General features: G+C 32.9%; 1 protein-coding gene across 1 annotated transcript in view; it reads left to right on the forward strand.

The window, feature by feature from the left end:
- The window catches only part of LOC124365946, a 255781-nt gene extending 241095 nt beyond the window's left edge, over window positions 1-14686 (forward strand). Inside the window, exons 4-7 of the mRNA XM_046822091.1 lie at window positions 4031-4187; window positions 9134-9283; window positions 11070-11216; window positions 12084-14686. Coding sequence (XP_046678047.1) covers window positions 4031-4187; window positions 9134-9283; window positions 11070-11216; window positions 12084-13240 — 1611 coding nt within the window. The 3' untranslated portion in view covers window positions 13241-14686. The remainder of the gene's footprint in view (window positions 1-4030; window positions 4188-9133; window positions 9284-11069; window positions 11217-12083) is intronic.
- The last annotated feature ends 5833 nt before the right edge of the window (window positions 14687-20519 follow it).

Raw genomic sequence — 20519 nt, forward strand, 5'->3', positions numbered from 1 at the left:
AGTTTAAAGTTCCTGTTGGGAGGATTGCCAACCCAGCCAAAGTACCAGTGGCGTAGATAAGAGATAGATCCAGGGGTCCGGATAGGCCCTCCCCCCCCCCCAAATCCTAGAGAAATTGTAGAAATTCTTTACGTATAATTTGTATAAAAATGTGATTATCATGTGTTTTATATACTACCTTAATTTTGTACTGTGCTACTTTTATTATTGTATTTACTTTAAAGTACAAAGCGATGCTGCAATAACACTGTCCCAGTTTGGTAGAGGACATTTCTTGCTGCTTGCCGGTGAGGTCCATGCGAAAAGTGAGCTATACCTGAAAACGGCATATTCTGTGTTGTGTGTCTTCTCTCTCGTCTGTTGTTAATGGCGTGGCACTACGTAATAAATTCTTAAAATTGTGAGAGTTTTCTAAGTTTATTTTGATAAACATAAGACTAAAGTAATTAGCTGTTTTATAAATGTGTTGTCCTTTGTCCAGCACCATTACATAGTTTGTTTAGATATATAGGGTGATTTGGTTGTATAATACTGATATGGTTTAGCGATAAATTAATAATAAATACAGCATATTTACTTTATGTACTGATGATAATAATAAGTAATGGTTAACGAAAATCTGGTGCTTTTAATGTAAGATTAATTTATGATATTGAACATTATTAAAATTATATTTTCCAGAACGTCTCACTGGATAACCCTGAGTAGCCACTGTATCAGTTCATGAAATCAGTACAAATACAAACCGTTTTACGATTATTCGTCTTATAAAAACAATAAAATGTAGGCCTAATCGTAACTTTAAATTCTGTAAAATGTAACGATATCACTTCGTTTGGTTTTATTCTGCATTATGACAACAAACCACTGTTTTGCAACGTCAGAATTTGAAAGATAAAATTCTAATCTAATACCTGCATCCATACATACTAACGAGCATCACATATGCGATGCGTGGACATTCATACAAGATAATACTATTACAAAAGGTAATATGATACAAAATAATTAATTTTATGACCCCACAAAGTTAAGAAAAAGTTCCATCAGAAAATGTACAATAACCAACTTTTTGAAGGGATTAAATTTTGACTCCAAACAAAACCATCTTGTTTACTGTGTTATAGTTAGAATGCTATCCTTTTGTAAGCTTCAGAGTACTGGAAGTTTTAAGTTATTAAGGGTAAAATTTAAAACTCTGTACTTTTTCATTCCAACGATGATAACAAATTACTAGTTTTTTAAATAAAATTTTGACAGTATTTCATAATAGTAGTATGCCCATAATGGCTTCACACCTTTACATAGCAGTCGGTCTGTTCCCAACAATCGCCGAAATCAGTGGTATTCCTTAAGCCACTGTTCTTGTGCTCTAACTCTCCCTACTGCACCAGCCTCGTAATCTCGTAAGTTAAAATATAGATTTTATCAAGTACCATTACATTCGCCATTGTGGGCAAACGTTTACAATTTAAACCTCTGTATCAAAACATACGAAGAGTTTTGGGTCCACGTGAGCGATATTGAGGTTTTACACGAGTTTTCGCGATTGGGTATAAAAGTGAAAGAATCATTAAACTCAAACTTTTAATAATTTAAGAATCAAAATTTTGGGCCGAGTTAATGGTGTGTAATATTTTAGCCTGTGCTACCAACTGTCACTAACGTAGACCAAGTTCCTGATGGGAACATTGCCAACTTAGCCAAAGTACAATTTAGCAGTAACAAGAATTACACTGTTGACAACGTGATGGGTGGCCGAGTAAATGGCGTGTAATATTTCAGCCTGTGCTACCAACTGTCACTAACCTAGACCAAGTTCCTGATGGGAACATTGCCAACTTAGTCAAAGTACAATTTATCAGTAGGCCTAACAAGAATGACACTGTGACAACGTGATGGGTGGCCGAGTTAATGGCGTGTAATATTCCAGCCAGTGCTACCAACTGTCATTAACCTAGACCAAGTTCCTGATGGGAATATTACTTAGCTAAAGTACAATTTAGCAGTAACAAAGATGTCACTGTTAACAACGTGATGGGTGGCTGAGTTAATGGCGTGTAATATTCCAAACAGTCTTTCTTTCAAGTGCCATTGACTCTTTTTTTTATGTTCCTAGTTATTTATAGGTACAGGTTTTTCCCTTAGTTTGCTTAGTAATGTATTTTATACATTTTTTAGAGTAAAATGTACTGTATATGATGAACTTTTTGTTTCTTTTATTTGATGATGTTCCGATGTTCTTAATTTATATATTATTTGTAATATTTTAATACGGGGATATTTAATTAATTAAATCTGAGTTTTTCAATGCGAACTTAAAAATATCTCGGCTCAGTCGAAAGAAAGTAGTTCACATTTTGATCGACATGTCTAAATGTTAAACAGAAATTCAATTATTTGCTTAAATATTTAGTTTACAAAACAATTATACTATAATAACTCAATGTCGGTATGTTAATATAATCGTAACATTTTAAATCATGTAAAAACTTTGTAATTTCCTTGTATGAAAAAAAATTGTTATATGATTTTTTTTGTAAGAATCTGGAATCGATTTAGTTACAATTAATCAGAAATTATGTTTGTAATCATATATAACTATAACCGATCAATTGTATACCTCTATAACTTTAAACCGTAACCATCTTGAAAAAGAGGCAAAGAAAAATAAGTAAAAATGAACGTTACTTGAAACTGATGAAATTTTTAAGAAAAGTCAATTTCGAATTACGGATATTTGGCCAAAAATATTTGGCCCAACCCGAGATGGATATTTGGCCGAAATTCGAATGATTTTTCAAATTTTTTCATTAAGTCTGTACGCCCAATATCCAGAAATTTTACGAATTTTAAAACAATCACGTAAGAACAAACATTATTGTAAATTACCTGTTAATTATAAAACACTGTCGTGTTTCGCGCTAAAATTCATAGTAACTGTTACATAAACGCACTTTTTCCAAACTTTGAATGGCCTTCTTGAAACCTTAAGAGATATCGAAAATGTGAACTATGAAATTTTTTCATAATTACCTAGTAGGCTATAAACAATAAGTGATATTTTTGGGTCCATGTTCTACATACTGTATGATTTATACATATATGTATCGACAAATTTATGGTTAATTTTTTTCGGATTATGATAGAATTCTAGAGCATGATCGGATAAAATACAAAAATTCCCGGGAATTCCTTCAGGGAAGTGTTTGCAATGGGCAGACTTTTATGAAATTTACTTACAGAGGCGTACTCAGCTCAAAAAAGATAATCGGCAGGGCTCTGTCGCGACGCGTCATGTCCTGCCCCCGCACCCCCCTTACACAGTTTTAACCCCTCCCCCCCTTATCCTATTGACAACATCCATTATTTTGGTAATTATAGTAAAATTCAATAGTGTTATTAGATTGAGCTATCTCGTCCATCGACACGGTACCTTCACATAAACGTGTGGTGGTGGGGCCCGGCCTGGGCCCCGGCCTGGGCCCCGGTAAAATCGTCCGAAAAAACCGGTCTGAGTACGGGCCTGTTTACATAATTCATCTTATATGAGCCTTCAATCACTTTAGTTTACTACCACAAGCACTGTAAATATACCTAGTTCGTAGTTGATTGCCTGGTTGATGTCTTTTAATTTGTAGAACAAGAGGTCCTGGATTATTTACATCATAGAACACGAAAATATGACGTGAATACATTTATGATTCTGCAATGAGTCTGTGTCCATGTGTAATGTTGTTTAGTAAACAGTAGGATCAAGGATTTTACGTTAATCTTTAATCTACTAGGTTTCTTATTTATTGTGGTTAGCTACACCTTTAGTATTTTTAACTGATACTGTTGTTGAAAGCCATAGGCATATTCAATAGTCTAATGTCCCTCCTTTTTGTGAAGAAAATATAAGAGTGATTTGTTTCTTGTCTCCTCTTCCTATACCCTATTTGCGATGACAATAATTTGTCTCTCCCTCGTTCCTCTCCCTTCACAACAACGGAACACCAACAAAATTTGATGATACGTTCTGTTACAGACCAACAGCTGGCGCAAGGTCAGGTCCCAGAAGGGGGTGTCTGTGCCGCGGGGTCGACGGGGTCACTCCGCGCTGGTCCACCGGGGGGCCATGCTGCTCTACGGAGGCTACAAAGACCTGCGGGGCTCCTCTAATGAGCTCTGGGCCTTCCACTTTGGTATGTACCAGACTCTCATTTTCACAGAAGTCACCTAAAAATTATGTGATTCAGATTTCATAATGTAAGTTGTGTTACAATACTCTACCTAATATTCTGCGAGGCTGGCTAGAGCAGATTCACACTTTAAAAAACTCTACTTCTTCCTGAAAATGGTATCCTAAAAAAATAAAACTATTGTCAGCATCTCTTATTTTAATGCAGAAAAGACTGGAAGTTAGGGAAAGGGTTAAAATAAAGAAGTTATAAAATTGTTTACTAGTCATATATATTTGTTTTACACACCCAACACCAATCGTCACACAAGTAAATAACAGTTGTATCGCCACAAATGAACGAGACAACCAAACTGCAAGTCACCATTTCCAATCAATTTATCTTATTGGCTGACATCAATATAACTTCCGTTTACCATTCATTCTGATGATTGATTTTAGTGTACCGATCTAAAAATATATTACCTGTAGTAAAATTGTGTTATTTGGTATTTGTTAACCCTTTCGCTACCCTCCATTTTGACCTCCCACATAAACATAGTTTAGCAGTATTGACTTTTATTATAAAGAGGATTCTTCTATTAATTTCATGAAGAACAAGGCTTCGTTTTATAAAGTTCAAAATGGATATCGTTTGCCGGATTAAATTGTTTTTTTTTATACAAACATTACTAAAACACATATCAAACAAAAAATAATTAGGATTAGATTATTTATTTTAATTTCGAAATATAATTAAATTATTGCAGTATCTGTCTACAATAATATAAACAGATACATACTTTAATTAGTAACTAATATTATTAGTATAATAGTAAGTGTTGTTAGTGCTGTATTTTTAGTTTTATGAGTGAATTTTGTTATTAAATTGCTTTAAGTATTTTCAAGGCTGATAGCACTTATGTCATAAACTTCGTCTATTTCGATAAAAACGTTTTTCATCTCATTTCAACTACCTGAGAGATGTTTTATATGACTAAATACATTAGTACTTGGCAATCATCTAAAATTAAGTAAATTAGTTGTTAAATGTAAATGTTGCTGAATATAAAATCTAAAATTAAAGATTTTTCAGTAAGCGAAATGAGTATTTGATTTTAAATTATTGTGATTTTGTTGGTCTTGAGGATTATTTTAACATAAAGGCGAGTTAAGCGTGAGTTTGTCACATCTGGGGATGTAATGAGAGTTAGATTGGTAGGGAAATGAGGGACAGAACTTTACTTCATTAAAAACAGATTTTACGTACTTCGTAAGTTTTAGCTGATATTTGAAAGCTGAAGGTAAATTTATCGCAAGCGTTTACATTTTAATTAATTTATTTTACTTTTAATACCATGTTTATAAACAAAAAACAACAAAAATCACTTGACTCATATTAATTGTAAAACATGTCTACTGTTTTCACCATAGTTGATTAGGTCGGTTACTATTTACAGTTCTCGTTATACTTGATAAGATTTGTTTTTGAAAAGATCTTTTGCACCAAACATATGTCCGCAGAGCTGCAGGTAGAGGGGGACAGGTTAGCCCAGGGTGGCAAAATTGTAGGAGCGGCAAAAATTTAAAAGGTTGAGTCGTTGAGTCACAACTGTTTACGCGTGGTTTTGTCAGTCTCCGCACGAATTAACTCTTGAATAAAAAATTACGGATATCTGAGTTTTAACGGTTACCACAGACTAAATTGTTGGCTAAAAGTAGAATGACTGGAGCTATGCTTAAATGTCAGCTTGTTTGATTCTGTTTTTAAACACATAAAAAATATAAATTTCAATCAAACTGCAATTTTAAAAATTCACAACTTTGAAACTTAAGATCCAGTTAAGATTAAAATTTGGTACAAGATAAGTACAAGAGTACTGCTTTTCAGTTTATAATTTTAGAATTACCGTATATGAAAAATTGTTAAATTACTATTTTAACTTTTATTCTTGACCTGGCGGTTAAAAAAATCGGAATTGATAAAGTTATATAAATTTATTAAATGGAACAAGGTTTTGTTAATTTACAATGGTTGGTGCCTGCTAGTTTAAATTCGCAAACCGCCATGCTATATAAACAACACTGCCCTGGGCAGTAAATATAAGGCAACAAAAATAATTTTATAGTTCAACATTGTTTCTTTATCCTGTCAAGATGACTCAAATTCAAAGTCTCACGACAATCGTTGGAAGCAAAAGGTCCGCTCATTTACATACAACAAAATAACCTAAAATTACGTTAGATGCATGCATCTTACGTTTGTTTGTGTTGTTTTGTGTCACGCGTTCCTTTCAAAATGTCAGAAGAAGTTATAGACTATTTGGTATATGTGGAAACCGTTTTAATTTTTTTTTTTTTATTGATTGTGGATAGCCCAGGGGCGGCAAATCTTCAAATCCGCGCGACTGTATGTCGAGGAAAGTAGGTCTAGAAGTAGGACTTTGAGGGACAGATTTAACCCTAAAAATAGAACCTTTATGAGGAAAGGATCAAAATCACTGTCGAAGAATTTGAAGAAGAAATTCGAGGAAAGGAGAGGATGGGTGTAATATCCTATTTAGAAGTTGCCATTTCTTCAATAATTTTGAACTACAGGTAGGCTTACATTTTATGTTGTTTCCAAATTTGATACTTTTTAAATTTTAAACTTTAATGGTTTTGTTTGTTTTGAAAACAACACGTATTGAAAAAACTTTCTGTAAAAACTAAAACATGTTTTACAAAGTTCGGACTATAATTTCAGATAAATTCCTGAATGAAAATATTTTCTCTTCCACCTTGAAGACTGCACACTTTGAAAGTGGTCTGTGTTGCGCTATCATTTAGATTCAACTTATGTTGTTAGAATTTAACTGAATAATAGCATTAAAATACTTGAACTGACTTTAAATGGTGTACATTAAAACGTTTTTGTATGAAATTTTATGGAATACGGCACAGTAGCAACTCATTGGCTAGAGTAGAGAATCCAATTAATTACCAGAGGCTAGTCGTTTTTCAGCGCGCTCCTTTGCCCGAGAAGTAAATATCTAAGTTAGCTTTTAGTTTGAACGGGAACTTTTTTCTTGTATCAGCTGTTTTCAAGATGAATTTCTAGAAAAATGTCATAATTTTAAAGGCTTTTTACAATTCTTTGCCCTTTTGGTGAGACAAATGGTAAAATCAGATTCAGTGCTATCTGAAATATGTTGTAAAATCGGTAATATGCCTCACATCTGGGTACTTAGAGCACCATATCGCTATAATATAATGAACTAGCAGTTACCGTGGTTGTACACGTGATTTCATGTTAATAACAGATACGTCATGGGCATGTCCTTTTTAAATGACTTACAAAGCAATGGTCTCTGATTCACTTCAGAATAATTGGACTTTAAATTTAGACAGCAATGTTTTGGAGTGCTAAAGTCGGATAGTGAAACAGTTTTTATAAGTACCAATAAAACACATATATAAAAAATGAAAAAAAATCTGTTATAGTAATTTTATTGAAAGCACTTATGGTGTCTAATATGATGGAGCTCTGTAATTTTGAATCAGTAGTAGCCTAGACATGTTTATGGTATTATTCAGTGTTCATTGTAAAGAGGTTCAAAAAGTAAACAAAATTGCCTCTTGTTCTTACTTGAAGTTTAGCGTGTAAAGAAGAATTTCCGGAATAAATCATTTATATTTCACGCATCATAGTAGAGTTTGCAAGACCTGTACTGAGACCGGGTTTTTCAGACAATTTTACCATCTATTTTAAAGGATTGTGTCGACGGACTCAGCATAATGCAAGAATGCCCCAACACAGGACTGTAGTATTTGATAGATCTTTTCAAGTGATGGGTTGTCGTCTGTGGAACTCCCTGTCCCCAGAAATCACTTCCATTGAGAGAGATCGGCGGTTTGTGGCGGCACTGAGACGTTTGTACCATGAACGGTTGGTCGGGGCGGGTCCGTCCTAGGGGTCTGTGGGTGTGGTGCTCGCATTGTGTGTGAGGATTGTGAGTGAGACAAAACTGCATATATATATTATTTATTTCAAAAATATTCTTATTATATATTTATAAATTATTGTTATTAGGTATTAATTACAGTTTTTGGTTCTTATTAAAAATGGAAGTTGTAATATTATTTTGTGTTATGATTGTATAATTATATTTTTATTTATTTTTATTTAGAAGTATCATATTTATAATTTTTTAGTGTTTAGATTAATGTTTAATTTAATGTATTTAGTAAGGTAGATTAGTGTTAATATTAACCAAATTAATATTAATTTGGTTAATATTTGTTAATAATTATTGATCAGACAGATTAAGTGTAAGAAAGGGCCATGAGGCCCTAACTTTGCCTGTTTAAATAAACGAATTTTCATTTCATTTCATTTCATAATAACAGTAATTTACTACTGAATTTTACTATTATTTACTAAATAATAAGAATTTGTCAATTGGTTCATGCGGGAAGGGGAGTGGGTGGTAGTGGTGTGACAGGGGCATCTCTACACTATTGAAATATATATATATATATATATATATATATATATATATATATATATACACACACACATATATATCTGAAAAGCCTACTTTGATTAAAAAGCGTCTACTTCAGGCAATTATAATCTCCTTCCAGTCTAAGGAATTTTAGGTTCCGTAGTAGCGTCTGCTTTGTTAGGATCTATGAGTGAGTATGAGGACAGAGTAGATCAGTGAAAATGTTATTAAATATCAAATAAACCTTTTAACGTGATTAAAATCTGACTACCTACTCTCCTTCGAGTCATGCTATAACCAAGTTATTGAGTGGTGCCAGAACTTCTCACTTAGACTTTTACTCGGCAGCATGTCTGGAAGAGAAAAGTTTCTCATCAAAGAAGGAGTCTTTAAACCAGTTACTTCTTAGTTTTTTGTCACTTATTTCTTTTAACTTGCCAGAATATAAGTTATTACATTTTTTAATTTAGTAATTTACTTCCAGAGTCCGAATCGTGGCATCTTCTGTCGTCAGGACAGAGTTGTCCGCCCGCCAGACACAAACACTCTGCAGTTGTCCACGATGACTCCATGTGGGTCTATGGTGGCATGACTGACCTCAACGAGCGTGCGGACTTCTGGAGATTTGATACCAGTCAGTATATTTTCTGCTTTCCACCAAAAACCTGAATAGACTGAATGATTTGTTAGGAATATTTCCAGAGACACTTTTTGGAATTGTTCTTTAAGCTAAGAATAACCTAAAATGTTAAAATAAACTTATTTCTTATCACAGCAAAAGAAATACATAAACATAATTGTCTAATAATTTTAAATTTATTGCACAAGACCTTTCAAGATCAAAGATGCCATTGTCATGTTTGAGGTCACACCTACTGAAGGCATCTTCGTTGCCGAAAGGTCTTTTTTGCCTTATGAGTTTGTTCGAATATGAATAGTCCCATCTTCAATTACTTTCTATTCTCTATACTAAGGGCAAATCTGTGTTTTATTTAACTAAAGATTACTAAAAGTTTTAAGTTGCATTATTGCTACTAAGCATAACTACTATTTAAACTATTAGGATTTATCTAACCTGATACTTATAAACATCTATGTTTTCAAAATAACAGTAATTTTTTAAATCAGTTTTCACTTAATTATTCAAAATTGAGAATAAGAAACACTCAAAATGCTCAGACCTGTACCCAGTACTGTACCTGAAAAAGACAAAACACATTGTTAAATTTTATTTCTCAAACACAGCAATATTGTTTGCATTCGTTTATACACCATTTAAATTTATTCAAAAGGGAAAAAAACATTTGTAAGTTAGTATCCTCTTCCTGTAATGAGAATTTAAAGGATATGACATTTTTGTAATTATTTTATGGACGTTAAAACTTTTTCTATCATGTCCACTTTTGGAATTTCAACATTAACGTTTTGTTTTAAACTACATTTTATGCAAAGGTAGGTCATAGTAAAATTAAGAGTAATAAAATGTTTAGTGATGCAATTTAAATTGCATTTTAATTGTGAACGTTTCAGTAAAAAGTTACACAAACATATTTATAAATTAAATTAATTAAATTTGTATTAATGGCAATAGCCGAATTTAATTTTTATAAATATTGAATCACAAAAAGTACTTGCTTCGCCAGGTCAGGTAATAATAAATTAGAATTTGTTTCGTATTTCAACTTTAAAATACAATCAAAAGTTATATCGTAGTTTTTGAACGATAATTTATAAAAAGTTTTATTTTCTTATAAACGCTTTCAAAGCATATAACCTATTGTCTATTGTATCTCAATTTTAAATCTCTGATTGTTAATGCCCTCAAACAAGCAACTCCAAACCCTTATATTAATCCATACACTTATTCCAGCAAATTGTGTTTTACATTCCTTGTTTTATTTGTTAGCTAGAAGATGAAACCATAAAGAATAGTGAATTGTATTTAAATCTTCTTGTCTATAGACATTTAATTAATAAATTTGTTCTTAAGACTATACGGATTTACAATTGTGAATTGAAATTTTATATCTATGGTAAAGATATTTATAATGCAGTTAGAGTAATAATTCTAGATTTAAAAAAATGTATGTATGTTTTACATGAACAGAATGTTTAGTTATTAGAACTGTAATGTCACTTTTTATAGTTATAAATTCTCATATCTTTAATTTTAACACCAAACTAGGTAAAGAAATATTGTAATATTACCAGTTTATACTTACAGGTGGATATTACTTACCTACTTACTTAGGTGTATTGTAATAAGACCTTTTTTAGCATTTTAAATTACAATTTTGTTCAAACACCAGCTCAAAGCTTTTGATGGATTCAAAACATGTTTTATAAATTATGACACAGCTTTATAGCCATGTGAACTCTTTATTTTCTTTACACCTAAAATGATGACATTCTCTGTCCAGTATGCAAGACGTGGACTCCCGTGAAGACGAAGGTGAGCCCAGGACCTCTGCACAGTCATGCAGCCTGTAAACTCCCCAGCTCCATGCTTGTCTTTGGAGGCGAAAGAGACGGACAGCCCCTCAATGAACTTTGGAGGTTTCATTTTGGTAACTGCTTCTAACATCCAACATTTAAGAAATATATAGAAGAAGAGTGTACGAGTTTCTATATTTTGTTTAAATGACACATCAGAATCCTAGTGTATCCTCAAAATTTCCTCCTGATATCTTACCACATTTATATTCACATTTATGCTCATTAAATTAGGTTCCATATCAGTGTTCGTATAAAAACATTTCTGGTGACCTAGGAGGGTACTACAGCGCAAGAGTGGGCTGAAAGTACACATTGTCACTGACTTAAACATTGACTTCCCACTTTAATTATGTTTTTTTTTTACTCTATGAATAAAAACATCACATGTTCAAATCTTATATGATTGTAATCAGTTTGTTTACAAATTTATTTAATCTGATATTTTCTCATTACCATCTTGGTTATCCATAAGACCAATTAAAAAATATTCGCTAAAACTCAGCCAACACTCATTGTGTGACAACATTATCACTGATCTCAGCGTTCTTAATATTTATTAAATGAATAATAATATTATTAATAATATTATTAAATGAAGCTTCATGGAAAATTTAAAGTCTACAGGTTATTTCATTTTCGGGATATTGTATGAACAGATAGACAGACAAAAATGCAATTTTTTCCAGTTTCTCGAGCGATATGCTTCAATAAAGCTCAGCCAATTAACAATAAAGGAGACAAGCAATCACCCTGACAAACTCCTGTGGATTTATTGAAGCTTAAACTAAGTATTCATTATCCTTTTTTACTTTGTGTTTGGAGTTACTTATACACATGTATTATCTTTGAGCTAATTAAAAAAAATAATGTCTTGTTTCCCTACAAATTTGTTTTTATTTTTTTTTTAACTGTGTAAATAATTGAACAATATATTTTAGGGACTGAGTGTTGGGAGAGACTCCAGACAGAAGGTATCAAACCTCAGCCTCGTTCTGAGAGTGTCGCTCTCACTGTTTCTGACCTCCTACTCCATGATCACCAGAACCGTAACTCTCCTCCAGTCCACCGGCGATACCGTGGTGGCGGCTCAGTAGACCGGAACAACCGGATCTCCCCTGCTGAGAAGAAGTACAATCGATGGTCCGGCTGCAGCTACGAGAGTTGTACACCTTCTCGCAAACAGCCAACAACTCCCAATGCCAACCTCAGTATCTTGAAGGAGATTACAAAACTGTCTCAGATGAACCTTTCTCGCCTTGGCCCTAGCAAGTGTAGCTACAGTGTCCTGAGTAGTAATGAGAGTATTGGATCCGACACGTCTGGTGGGGAAATGGTAAAATCACAAAGTGTGAATCTGATTGCAAGGACTCTAGCCTCTCCATGCATCCCCACTCCTCCCCCCAACACCGTGCTTCCAAGAGATCCCATCTCCGTGCCAAACTTTTCCTCCCTTGCTTCTTGCACTCTGACACCAGTTGAAGTCACGAAGCTAGTCTACTTAGATGACGAAGAGGCCCCCATTCCTGGTCCTCGAGTGCAAGACTTCTCAACGATACATCAACAATTCCGGCCAAAAAACAACAGAGGGTTTCCAAAATCCGCATCGGTGAGATTTGGAAATCCCCATACCACTCCAGAAGAACCCTCCGATGAGACGTCTGACTACGCCAGTATAGAAACCATGAACAGGATAACCTACACCAAAGAGGGACCTTATAGTTTTTCCAACCCGAATTATCTCGGGCCTGACATAAAAGACATCCTTAAGAGGGAAGATTACGTCAAAGTACTAAACAGCCCACCTGACAGCGTTTTGGAAGACGCATTTGGGCGAAGCAACAGCAGACAAGAAATGTTAGAAATGAAACCGGTCCCACCGAAATCTCTTTCGATAGTTCCTAACCAATACACCCAACAGTTGTTGTCGGAGAAGAGGAAGAAGAACTATCGAGCAAGCTCAGCCAGTCGTGCCGATCGAGACCCCATCACGACATTCTGCGTGTTCCTGCTAGGAGGGAAAGAACACGGGCAAGTCACAGTGTTCAAGAGGCCCCTGTCAGTATGGAAATTAGTCCTTACGTCTGAGATATATTAGGAGGTTGTGTTCATGTAGATAGTTAGTACATTGGTCATTTAGAAGGCCTTTAGTTTATTTTTAGACCCTAATTTTGCTGTGATTTAGTTATGTTTGATATTTACATGAGTATAGGGAAACCTAAACTAGAAAGTCGTCAATTAGAATAAAAGCAATCAGATGTGAACATATTGACATTTACTGTCTCTGACATAGGTTTAGACAGCTATGATCGGTAATTAAAATGGATAGTAAACTCAGTTAATTAGAATACAAAACTGATTAAGCTTAAGACATAGAAGAGATCTAAGTAAAGTAAACCATATAAACTCACTTAAACACACAATTGTAACTTCATCTCTTTTACGTGACTGATTGTTTTTCTGAATTATGTTTAAAAAGCATTACCTCTTATTAATCATGCTATTTCTGTATTCAAATTTAAAATTTGAAAGATAATTTAATGCTAATATATGTTAAATTAAATTTTACTATTAGTTCATGTGTATTTCATGCCATCAGTTTCAATAGCCTAACTAGGCCCTTGCTTTAGATGAAAATCTCCATAAAAGAATTTCGCTCTTATTTAAAATAGTCTGAGTGCTTCAATTACTTTTGTAGTAACGGGGATTTGTAAATTATCCACTAATTATGAAGAGTAACAGAAGCCTTATTTATTTAACTACCTAGTGATTACCATGGTAATAGATGTAGATGACCAAAATTGGAGCATTGAAAGTCAAGGGAAATATTATTAAAAGCAAATTTAATATTTTGACATTAGCATACCTAAAGAAGGTGTTATCTAGCATAAGACTATTAATTGTGAAGTCTTGGATATAAAATACATTATAATTTTACAAGCATACATAGCCCATCTTTTAAAAAAAATATTTGAAAATCCAGGGCATTTGAGCATAAAAATATTTTAAAAACAGATTGTTGTTTGACTTCTGAATATTGTGAGACAAACTGAATATTGACTGTTTTTTTTTTTTTTTTTAATATAGGAAGTATAAATTAATACACTCATAAATTGTAAAGTATTAGTAATACAATTAGTTGATGAATTATCAATTATTAACACCATGACTAGGCCTACTCCATATTAAACAAGGTTTTATTAAATTAATGTGATAAAAAGTTAATTTTTTTTTAATTTTCGCCCTTTATGTCTCTTAAGATCCTAGGCAAGTGGTAGATTATGCTCCAATAATTGTTACTTGAACTAAAACAAAAGGTATCATGTTCTTTGCAGTATGCAAGTAATTAAATTACATTACTGCGAGTTTATTTGTGTAAATATAAAAAATTACAATAAATCACAGTGGCGTAACTAGAACTCGGCTTTGAGGAGAACAAATCTGCATACCACACCAGAGAATGTGGTATAAATGTGAGTAAATCTAAATTTGAATACATCAGAAAGTCCTGATATAAGAAAATCACAGAATTAAATGGATGAACAATGAAATAAGCAATTTAAAGAACAGGGCATATGAATTTGTTTAATAAATGGAAAATAAACAAAAATTCAGAAAACAGACAGAAATACAATTCAGCCCTTGAGACTTACAGATTAAGAATCAAGTCAACAAAAGCAGAATGGTTTAAACAAAATAATAAATGAATCTGACAACAAACAAAAGGAATCCTGGAATGTTGTAAATAATTTTAGAGGAAAGAGCACTGATAAGATAACAAATATTGAAATAATAAATGAAACAAAAAAATAAATCACCCAAAGCAGATCGGAGAATTTTTTAACAATTACTTCATAAACATTGCAGACCAAATAAATGAAAATTTAAACTATTGCTCTGATGACAATGACGTCCAAACATAGACCCTAACACAAAACTAGAATCTTTCAGGCCCATTGATGATAGAATTACTAAAAAAACTTTTTTCAAACCTCAAACCGAAAACATCGGCCGGAGTGGATGGTCTATGTATGAAGGCTATTAAATTCTGTCAAAAGGAACTGACTAAACCCCTTGTGGAGTTGGGTGAATGCCTCCATAAACAGCTTGCACCTTCCCGGATGCCTGCAAGGTGAGGCCTCTTTTCAAAAAGAAGGGTGATGAGTCCGATGTCTGCAACTATCGTCCAATATCGCTCCTTCCGGCAGTATCCAAAATCATTGAGAGGGTAATCTGTGACCAGCTGACTCTCTACCTGGAGGAAAAATAAACTCCTGGTGGAGAGGCAGTATGGCTTCAGAAAATCCAAATCAACCAAACTGGCCTTAATTGATTTTGTAAATGGTTGCATTGATGCGGTCGAGGCTGGTGAGACGGTATTCGGCTGTTTTTGCTGACCTGTCGAAGGCCTTCGACTGTGTCAATGCGGTCATTTTATTGAAGAAATTATCAGCACTGGGCGTTCAAAATTCTGCCATCGCATGGCTAACCTCATACTTGACCAATAGGTATCAGGTAGTGGAGGTTCTCAGCACAACCAAATTCAAAATTAAATCCACACTTTCACGACCCAGTTTGATCCGAAATGGCGTGCCACAAGGTTCAATCCTGGGCCCTTTGCTTTTCCTGGTTTATGTAAACAACATAACCAGTAAGATTCCAGTGGAAAATCTTTACATGTTCGCTGATGACACTACCCTAGTTACCAGGCACAGAGATTGTGGAGTCCTGGAATTAGAATCCTTCATCAAAGCAAACAATCTAGCCCAATTTTTTTGAAACAAACCACCTCAAACTCAATCAAGAAAAAACAAAATGCATCTGCATCCAAACAAAACAAAAGAAAAATTCAAAAAATTCCTGGACTCCTAGCTTGTGCATAGGTTGACAGGGAGATGGATGTCACAAAATCAGCAGAACTGCTGGGGGTGATATTGGATGATGGGTTAGACTGGAATGAACAGTTGGTCAAAAATTGAAAGCAAATTAGCCAAAGGCGTTTTTGTCCTTCGAAACCTTGCAAAACTCAAAAACAACCAATTGGAAAAAATCTGTATACCACTGTTTGTTCGAGTCTCACATCTCTTACTCGGGGGGCTCAGCCTCAAATCTCAAACAAATTTTTACTTGGCAAAAAAAAAGGCCATCAGAGCCATGTTGGGCCTGCCTCCCCGCTCACATTGTAGTGATCACTTCAAAAACCTAAAAATATTAACAGTTCCATGTCTATATATTTATGAATGTGCCTGGTACATAAAATCTCAAAACTTAGAATTTATAAACAATAGTCATAATTACAATACTAGATTTTAAGAACAATTTCTCAATGCAACATAGGCTTACTCTTTTTGAAAAAAAACCAAATTTCTCTGGACTAAAAATTTATCAAGTTTTACCACTAATAATAAGAACAATCAATTGTAACAAAAAATTCAAGAGTGAGCTAAAAAATTTCCTAATAGATCAATCCTTCTATAGCATGGAACAATTTTTTGATCATTGTAAAGGTCTGGAACACCCCACCCTACCCTAAACACTGTCCCTCCTATACAGGGCAGTTTTGGACCTGCAGAAGCCCTAAAATGGGCCAACTTCCTGCGGAAACAAAAGTATCAAGTATCAAAGTAAGTAAGTATATAAAGAAAACATTGAACTGTTGTCTTTAAAACACGTTGACTGTTATGCCAATATTATTTAACTTTTTAAGCTCTTGGGAGGAGAGTACTATCCCCCTCATACCTTCCCCCTTAGTTATACCACTGTTTTTAAAATATAAAATTCTACTCACATAATACCATTTAATTATTAATTGTCACATTACTTTATACTGTAACACAGACCCATACTCAGACCGATTTTTCGGTCAACTTTACAGGGGCCTGGAGCCTCTTGAATGGGTCCAGGGCAGCCTTTCCACGCTTGTACAGAGGCGGGTTGTGGGACATGTTAGGGCCCAGCTGAATATCTATTTTGGGTCCGGCATAGCTGTGAACGACCCTGCCGTAACATAAAATCCACCTATTATATTTGAGTTGGACTCCTTTAAGAATATAATTACAAAAAGATAAGAATTCAATTTCTATCATCCAGTTGAGTTATCAGGCATTCTTCTGCCATCATCCAAAATCATAAATTCACAAAATTTTAATACAGTGCTACTAAGCTTTTCATTAATTGTCATAGCAACCAAGATATTTTCACGTTACATCTAAATAGAATGTAGTTGAAAATTGAAACAGTACGATTTCTTTTACAAAAACCTTTTCAATGATTTATCATACAATTCTACATTATTACTAAGTTTTAACTGTTATATAACAAATAATTATAGAGAATAAATATAATTGTAATTCCATCTAATATTTACTGCATTGTGATCCAATTAATGAAAAATGTTACAAACATCTGTTTTGGTGTTTAACATTATGAGAATGGCTCTCATTTAATTATCAATACAGTTTTATTAAAAGCAAACGTTTGTTCTTAATAAAAAGTGCAGTAGAATTTAAATTTCACTGTCTTTGTAAAGAGAATTTGAAGAAGGACATGGCAATACATAATTGCAGATCTAAAACGTTAAAGAAATATTTTAACTTAGTGTTTTGTAACTTAAAAATAACATATTTGTAACTTTTAATACCTCATCGTTTTTGGTAACGAGTGAATTTTTGGTGGAACTTGAGTGTCATCGACGGAAATCATCTGTTTATTTTGTTTTGCTAAATATCCTTGCTCAACATGATCAGGGGTAAAATAATAATGGCTGCCATAATAGATATCTAGATGTTAGTGATAACTGACCTTACTGTAGATTGTAGAAGTACAGTATCATCTGTGATACGCCTAGAATAAATTCTGTGTTCATTAGTGTGTTGTATAAAAATATTGTAATTTTCATTGTTTTATTATTTTTATTACAAACTGATTTGTTAATGTTATGTAAGTGATAGTGACATAAGTAACTTTGTTGCCAAAGCATGTACTATTTTTATTGATTTTAATATTATACCTATTACTTATTTATTATTAGTGTTTATTAGCCTATTCTGTTGAGTCAAGTATGTTAGTTTTATGATATGAAACTGGATATACAAGTGAATTTATTGGCTATCAAATTCATTATAGCCAGATTATGTTTTGGTCATCAGTAGCAAAGATCTATCAACATAATCAACAGTGTAATATTTTGAAAGTTGGTGTGTATTATGTTACTAATCAAGTAATTTTTTTACATTTTTCCACGTGTAATTATTTGTTAAAATAAATTATCTACTGTCCTTCTCTTTTTTGCCTTACACTTATGCAATCTTTTAATGTTCCGGAACGGTTTAACAATTTTTTAACCACTTATTGGAAAAAAAAGTTTATGCAATTTTCAGGTTTTAATTCATCAGGGGGACGGTCCACCAGGAGTCAGAAGAAAATTTTAAATTGCAGCATAGGTCGATATCACATTACATGAAATCAAATGTGTTTTAGTAGAGCACAATGCTGCAAACCGGACCTCAAAAGATTTACCATATCCAAAATGGTGGCATTTTAAAGGTTCTCTTAAATTATACAAATTAGTATAACACATACTATTATGTTTCTTAAACATAACATTAATTTACTGTAGTGAAGTTAAAAATCAAGTACTCACAGTTACAGTAAATGTTGAAAATGCTCTCCAAGAATTGGTTGACAATATGTATAACAATCTCTAGCAGAAACTAATAACAACTTTTGTAACTTATCCGGAAGTATTTGCAGAGTTTCTCCCTTGATGCGATTAATTAGTTCTTCGTGATCATTGTTGCCAACACACTAAAACTAATTCATTGCATCAATGAAGAAACTCAGCAAATCCCTCCAGATATGTTAAGAAACCATAAAACACCCCCATTTTGGATAGGGTAAACCTTATGAGGTCTGGTTTAAAAGACCTCCATCTCGACCTATGATCTAGTTAAGATATTGCTAAGATTAAGATTTGTTTCTGCCTCCTTGCAGGCAGTCCTCCTATTGAGACTAAAACCTGAAAATTGATATACCAAGTCTCATTACTTCCCAAAAAAAAGTTATGAAGCCATTCCAGGACTTTTTAAGCACACCGTATACACAGTATTTGCATATAAGAACATTTGAATTCTTGACCCAGTTTCTTTAACTTAATTTTATCTTGTGCGTATACAATTTATTTTGAGTTTTACTAAAACTCTAAAAATTGCTAAAAATAGTAGGTAACTGTTTATGAGTTGGTAGATTTAACATGTCTTTTTTTAATCATGGATATATTGAATTTTTGTGTGCATTTTTCATTAAATGTTGTAGTATGGTTTGACAAACCAAATAAAATTTAAAACACAAACCTTGTTAATGTTTTTAATTTTGTTGTATATTATCACAAACAAATTCATGGCTATTACACAGTTAAATTCATATTGTTCTATTTTGTCTAAGTATATTCATATATAGAGTCTGAGAACAGAATGGCTCAAGGAATTGTCTATTACAGGACATCAAAAAGTGAAGGACATGTAGAAATCAATTCCTCTTTAAAAAATACGTTTTATATAAAAATTGAAAGTGCAGCAAATTTTGCTTCAATTTCCGTAAATTCAGTCATGATTTCTTTCTGAACCAAATTTAAAAACTTTGAAATAGAAAAAATGTAGAAATTTTCAAGCAATTATATATTTTTAATAATGGTAGTTTTTTACACGTAGCAAAATAGTGTAAAACCATTTATAACTTTTGAATACAAAAAGTTGTAGTCTTAATAGATACACTAGTATTTTTTGTTGTTGTAATGGATAGCTATTTAGTAAAACTACCGCCTATTTAATAGTTATATGCAGTTTATGTTTTGTTTCCTACAAAATGCAGGATCATGAATTAATTTTAAGGCTAAAATATTTTAATTTAATGTTAAGTTTACATTTTATCCTACCATTATTAACAGGATCTATAATAATTGTAAATCTAGAACTTGTAAAAACCCTTTTATTTGTGTTTGAACTTATGGATCTATTATCTAGGTGCGATCTAATTTTAAAAACCATTCATTCTTCAAAAAAGCCTAAGAACTAAAGACACTTAATGAATCATTGTAAACTATAAATGGCATGGTGTGAATAAGTGAATGAGTTTGATTTTTTTAATTAATAAATTTTAATCATTGTCCTTTAAGATACCTGTATTGAAGACAGTAAAACTTTTGTTAATTCTTTTTGGAATTTTAAGCAATTCAGTATCTATTTAGAAGAATCTAATCTGACCCAAAAAAAATGGTGGAAGTAAGGATATGAATTTGTAAAGTGAGTATAAGAAGTTTGACTGGAGGGAATAACATGCTTTTATTCGTTAAACTTTAAAGTCCTGAAGTAATATTTTAC

Source organism: Homalodisca vitripennis, chromosome 7 (genome assembly GCF_021130785.1).
Source record: "Homalodisca vitripennis isolate AUS2020 chromosome 7, UT_GWSS_2.1, whole genome shotgun sequence".
Classification (NCBI taxonomy): domain Eukaryota; kingdom Metazoa; phylum Arthropoda; class Insecta; order Hemiptera; family Cicadellidae; genus Homalodisca; species Homalodisca vitripennis.